This window comes from Podarcis tiliguerta (assembly GCF_965153285.1).
Source record: "Podarcis tiliguerta genome assembly, chromosome: 7".
Lineage (NCBI taxonomy): Eukaryota > Metazoa > Chordata > Lepidosauria > Squamata > Lacertidae > Podarcis > Podarcis tiliguerta.
Window position 1 is genome coordinate 74156225 of NC_139540.1, and position 6782 is coordinate 74163006.

The window sequence follows — 6782 nt, forward strand, 5'->3', positions numbered from 1 at the left end:
AATGTTGGTAACTGTATCATCCGTGATCACTTCTCAGTGTGTTGTATGAATGAATAAGGCATGCACATGAATGTAAATGGTCTGAGGGTATCAGATGATGTGAGTCACTGAAGAAGCTAAGGGCAGACCTGGTTAGTAACCTAGATGGCGCAAACCAATCAGATAGGTAGGGTATAAATAAACAAATTATTATGATTATGATAAAAAGAAACTGAATGCAATTGAATGAACTTATAACAGATCAGCTGCATGCTTTATTAAACCAGTGACCTTCAGCCTTTCCAAATCTTGGGTAACATTCAACAAATTTTACTCAGAGTAAACCTAGTGGCCCTAACTTAGTCCTGTTCATTAAATACGTTTGCTCTGAGTAAAATTTAGTTGATTACCATTCTTAAAATTTACCCTTTATCTATAACTTTAATATTTACCTCTCTAGATTTGTTCTCTCGGTCTTCTTTCTTCCTTTTCTTTTTGTCTGTTTTGGGGAGGAACTGTTGATGTACCCAGTAGGCATCATGTCTTACACCTTTAATCATTTTGGCCTTTTATGGAGTCCTTCCAAGTTGATTTACATGCCGACGTTTGTTTTTGTTTTTGAGTATTCCCGGAAGTGGGCATGACATTTATTTATTCAATAGAAATTGGTGTTGTATCATATCACAGAAACAAGCTGTTGATAATGGCTTCTCCTGTCGATTGTTCAATAGATTTTGATCGCCACGAGGAAGCTTTCGCAAAAGATCTCGCAGAATTTCCATCCGTGGAAAACGGTGCTGGAACAAATGACGACGACGATTCAAGCATTGGCATCCCTGTCCGTCAAGAGAGAAGAAAGGACCATCTCTCTACCACATCAGATTGCCGTACCAGGCAGGATAAGGAGGGGCACTCTGCAGCAGGCCTTTCCTTGCCATTGATCAGCGACCCGGCTTTCAGCTTAGTAAGAGCAGTTGCCGGAGATGTTGTTACGTCGGTGGTGTCCGCAGCTGTCAGAGACCAGTTGCAGTCTGTGCAAGGTGACCCAAACTTAAGCGAAGAGACAGACACAGAGGAAGGCGATGATTTTGAACTGCTTGACCAGTCAGAGCTTGAGCAGATAGAAAGCGAACTGGGGCTTACCAAAGGCCAAGAGGCAGAACCACAAGAAAAGAAGTCTTTAGGCTTCCTCTCAAACCTGCTTGGGGGCCATTAACTGGAGCTGCTTAATAGTATAGAGAAAATAAAATATAGACCATGTGAAATGGAAAAAAAAAAAGGAAAATGATGAGCTGTAAGCTTTATCTATTATTTTAGATGTGCTGTTATGTCCTCCATGCAAAGTGTACTAACTTGTTGCAGATCAGTTGATGCTGGTAGTTTTGTTTCTGATAGTGATCCCATAGAAATGAAAAACGTATCTCATTATTTTGTATCAAATGAATTTAAGAGGCAAGGTTTTAAAGAAATAGATATAGATATATATATAAATTGCCAAATGTAGCTCCCTCGTGGCTGTAACCAAATCCTTTTCACCTCCAGCCTGTTTACTCTTACTTTTCAAGCGTTTAGGAGTAATGCTTCAGGGAGAGAAGATATCAACAGGAATCAAGAAGCCATCATGTCCTTGTTACCTCCTATGTAGCAGAATATCTAAACCTCCAAGAGTAAACAAATGTCTGATAGGCTCAGAGACTCTGAACCCTTTTGCAAATATCTCTGATTTATGACTCCAGACATCATCATTGTAACTGATTGCCATCATTTGTGTTACCTATATGAATTCCTGGAGATTCTTTTCACACAGGACAGTGTGATGCATTTAAAATTTACTTCCATTCTTGTAGGCCATTAGCCTAACAGAATGGCATAATTTCATGCTTCGTGTACTCTTTTACTAGCTTCATAGCAAAAGGAAAGAACAATACATTTGAGGCAGTATATAAGCCATCTACGTGTAGTATATGTATATGCAGTGTGGGGTTGAATTTGGGTTTGGGGCAAGGAAACCAGGGAGATATTCAAAAACTGAATAGACAGTCTCCAGTTCATCAATTCTATGCTCTTAGGACCTAAGTATTACATTGCATCTAAAATGAAAGAAATTGACTGCTATATTCCTCAAGAACTACTGCTTGCAAAAGAAATGTAGACTATTCTATTCCTAGCATATAAGTAGAGGCTGTTGCCATGAAACACTCCTAATTTTAACAACTTGCATATTGTGTGGCTGACTCTGGATCATCTTAAAATGTAACTTGTCTTCTCAGCTTTGTGGTTTACCTTTAAAGTTGACAGTAGCAGGCAGTGCCTTATCAAGGTAAACCAAAGTTTTAAAAAAAGAAATACTGCTAGTTCTAATAGTATGTTATAAAAAGCCAGCAGATTGAGGGACCATATCGGCTGTTTTGATTAATCTCAAACTGTTACAGATTTTTACTGGCATTCTAACAGACAGACATGGTTATGTTGTGAGCCTCTAAAAAGTACAGCCCCAGTTTATAGGGTGGTGCTCTTTTCCCACCATAGCTTACATTTTCAATAGGCAATGTGCGTAGTATCACTGCCCAAAATGTTAACTTGGGAAGGATATGTTAGGAGCTCAGTTTCCTTCTCTTCCCTCCTGCCCTACGCAAGGTGTTTAAGGAGATCCCAGACAGACAAGACCAAACTACCCTAATGTCAGCTCTCATTCCAAAGCAGCTTAAGTCAACTATCTCCATACCTGGCTTGATAATGATTTCACCTCCCATCAGATGGGGGCATGGTGAAATGGTTATGCAAAATGCAGGGATTTGGAAGGTACTACAGACTCAAATGGATACTTGCTTTGTATTGATTCTGCTAATGCCTGTGGTTTTATATATCACAGGCACAAGCAGAATCGTGTGTGCGTGTCTGCCAAGTTTTCTGTTGGTTAAGTGGGTGCCTTCATTCTTCAGCCTAGAGTCACGTGGATGAAAGTGAATTTAGGCCATGCAAAAGATGGGAGACATAAACATTAATAATATTTACTCCCAAGCCCCACTGACTTTCAAGCAGGCTTGCTCCTTAGTGGGTTTAGGATTGCAACAAAGCAATTGCCTAATGCAAGATTCTGACAGTTGTTTCCTATCAAAGATGCCCCACAAATAGTGTACTCACTATCTCAGGTTTTGTGTAGCTCTGGCTTTGATACCATTGGGCAGTGCTCTTATTTTATTTTATTTTATTAAGAAGTTGTCTATGAACAAATAAAGGAATAGAGGAAAGCACTTCCACCCAAGAGAATGCTGTACCCATAAATAGAGATATGCTCAGCAGAAGCTCACAGTGACCTCTTCCCCTTGGGTTCCTTTTTCATGGTGGAAGTGCAGTTAATCCAACTTTATCCATTCTATAGATACGCCCCTTCAATCCTAAACACATTTACTTGGGGAAAGGCCCTACTGAATTCAGTGAGATTTACTTCTGAGTAAGCATGCACCAGATTGCGCAGTTAAATAGTTGAGGCTGCTTAGGGAGAGAGCAGGGAGGGGTTTGAAGAAGACTTGTAAGAAGACTGGCAGAGCATCTTCCTAGCTCATACCAGCTGTGTTGTAAAATGTAACTGTGTGCACTTTATTGTTGTTTTTAGAAGAAATGTTTCAGGGATTTCCAAATATCCAATACTGTGGTGGTACTCTTAAAAGGACTGAAGTTCCAACGTTCATCATTAAAAGCAGCTGGTGGACCTGCTTGAGACTTCCTGTAAACCAGTTTTTCTGGTATCGAGACAAAAAAGTACGATCGTAATATTATAAAATAAAGCCCCAGTCCTGAAAACATTTGTTTGTGTAGCTGCACTGATTTCTTACTTCTTCCACCTTCAGCATCGTACACAGAAAAGAGATATTGTGATTAACTACCTAGGGGTCTTTGCATTCTCTTTTGAAAATTCTGAACAGAAGCTGGAAGATCTATTTATGGTACACCAAAGGGCTTTGAGTGGGTATGGCCAATAGGATTTGTTCTCCCCTGCCGCCTTTGAACGGCAGACTCTTGTTTAACAAAGCCCAAACTACATTACAAACGCACATTTCAAAAACAAGTTTACAATGTGGCACAAGCTGCAGTTTGAGCAATGAGTCTAATGCCCCCTGCAGCATGGGAAATGACTTGTACGCTGCTCCTTGGATTTTGGCTGCCTTTGTTGACATAGGAATTGATTCCCACTTAGTAATGTAATAGCTTCTCTAAGCTCATCCTTGATGGTGAGAAAAAATATTTCAAATTCTTAGGAGCCAGCACCCGGCTTTTAGGTATCAGTTCATCAAAGGCATGAGTAAACATTTGATTTCTGGAGGTCTATCATGGATATGGGCTAAGATTTTCAATCCTGCTAGTATAGTCCTCATATTAGCTTTCTGTACTCCAAAACAATACAAATGGTATCAGAAGAAGCCTTACATTTCCTTAAATGTGCTCCAGGACATTCTAAGTAAAATCCATCACTATGCTTTACAAATTGCAGAATGATCCATAAAACACTGATGGGATCCCTAACCCACAGGGTCACAATTTCATGAAAAATCTGACGTTATCCAATTCATTCAAAAATGGTGCCAAACTCTAGCAAATTCTCCCTTGCAAGGCTCGGTGGTGCAAACAGAATATTTTACCATGTACCAAAAAAATCAGCCCTCAGTGACTTAAAATGCGAAAAATTATTTTTTCAAAAAAATCCCAAACCCGTTGAGGTCACAATTTAACCAAAAATCTTATGTTGTCCAATTCATTAAAAAATTGTGCCAAACTGTAGCAAATTCTCCCCTGCAAGGTTTGGCAGGACAAACAGAATATTTTATCATAGACAAAAAAAAATCATCCTTCAGTTTCTTAACCCACATTTTTTGCAAGAAATTCCCTAACCCACAAGGTCAGAATTTCACCCAAAATCTGATGTTCTCCAATTCACTCAAAAATTGTTATAAACGGTTGCAAATTCTCCCTTGAAAGGTTTGGCAGTGGAAACAGAAGAGCTTTTATCATAGGCCAAGAAATCAGCCCTCGACTACTTAACCAGAGGAAAAACATTTTTCTGAAAAAATCCCTAACCTTGCAGGGTCAGAATTTCAGCAAAAATCTGACGTTATCCAATTCACTCAAAAATGGTGCCAAATGGTTGCAAATTCTCCCCTGACAGGTTTGGCGGTGGAAACAGAAGAGTTTTTATCATAGGCCAAGAAATCAGCCCTCGACTACTTAACCAGAGGAAAAACATTTTTCTGAAAAAATCCCTAATTTCAGCAAAAATCTGACGTTATCCAATTCACTCAAAAATGGTGCCTACTGTTGCAAATTCCCCCCTGAAAGGTTTGGCAGTGGAAACAGAAGAGTTTTTATCATAGGCCAAGAAATCAGCCCTCGAGTACTTAACCTGCGGAACAACATTTTTTTAAAAAATCTGACGTGTTCCACAAACATCCTAGTTATTTACAAATGCAGACACAACTGTATTACCATATAAGAAATTTTTGTGGTTCCTTTTGTTTAAAGAAGGGAAGTTGGATCTAATACAGTCGTACCTCTGGTTATGGACTTAATTCGTTCCGGAGGTCTGTTTTTAACCTGAAACTGTTCTTAACCTGAGGTACCACTTTAGCCAATGGGGCCTCCTGCTGCCACCATGCAATTTCTGTTCTCATCCTGAAGTAAAGTTCTTAACCCGAGGTACTACTTCTGGGTTATTGGAGTCTTCAATCCGAAGTGTTTGTAACCCGAGGTACCACTGTACAATGAATTAAGGTACCTCTGGCCCGCAAGGATTTCCCTTACACTTTTTGTTCTGTTCTGCATTTAGCAATAAACAAAAAGCTACCACTTACACTGGTACTTCATCAGGCCTCATTTCCTGTTACACTTGAGAGAGAAGAAATTATTTTCCCATTTGTCTGCTCCTGGTAAACACATAATTATGAGGACCTCTGTATGATCTTCACTACGGTAACTTCTCTCTTGCAAACTGATATTATATTACAATTTCCGGTTCAGACCCAGGGGTGTTTTCAGTATTTAAAATTTCAATGTGAGAACTACCCCTTAGACCCTCAAAGCAGAATGGATAAAACACTGAACTACTAAAAATACTTCGGATGTTGTGAAACTGCCTTTTGAAGATGCATACTTGAATGTTAATTCCATTGAAATCAGTGGGAGTTGCTTTGAAATGGGCTTAAATTCTGTAGCTTTGTAAGATAAAAGCACAGATTGGGATTGGTTTCCCACAAGTAAAAAGGCTAAAGATGGTGGGTGGATGCCTCCTTGTAACTTTTTAACCTATTTTTATGCCTCCTGCACAAAGCTTTTTGCACTTCTTCAGTAAAAAGGGAAGGGGGTGTACAACATCTAATAATACCTGGCCAAATATCCTCTGAAGTTATAATTGAACTGATTTGAGGTTAGTGTTTGACTACTACAGAAGTCCCTGCAAGTTGGTTGTTTTGTGCATACATGTGACGATGGACGATGCCCTCCAGTTAATGTAAAGTGATAGCTGTGGTGGTATGTCAACAACATTTAAAGCTTAAGTTTGTGTGTGCAGCTATTTACGTCAGCATATTTGGTAATAGCCCTTTTGCATCACACTAGTTTATAACCTCTGATAATACTGGTGTTGAGTCATGTCAACACATTAGACAAAATTTAGCATCTGCAACTAACAAAATCCCGTCTGTCCTCTCCCATGCTTTCCACCAACTCAATTCCATTGGATTTATGGGCTATAAATTTAATTATTTAAAAAATATATTTTTTGATTAAATTTTCTGTTTTACAATTTAGAC

The 6782-nt window shown here is 39.1% G+C and overlaps 1 protein-coding gene across 2 annotated transcripts in view; it reads left to right on the forward strand.

Annotated features, from left to right (window-relative positions):
• RETREG1 (reticulophagy regulator 1) overlaps positions 1-3785 on the forward strand; it is a 46738-nt gene extending 42953 nt beyond the window's left edge. For both annotated transcript variants that reach the window (XM_083449553.1, XM_083449552.1), the window contains exon 9: positions 711-3785. In XM_083449553.1, coding sequence (XP_083305679.1) covers positions 711-1195 — 485 coding nt within the window. In that variant the 3' untranslated portion in view covers positions 1196-3785. The remainder of the gene's footprint in view (positions 1-710) is intronic.
• Positions 3786-6782: the final 2997 nt, after the last annotated feature.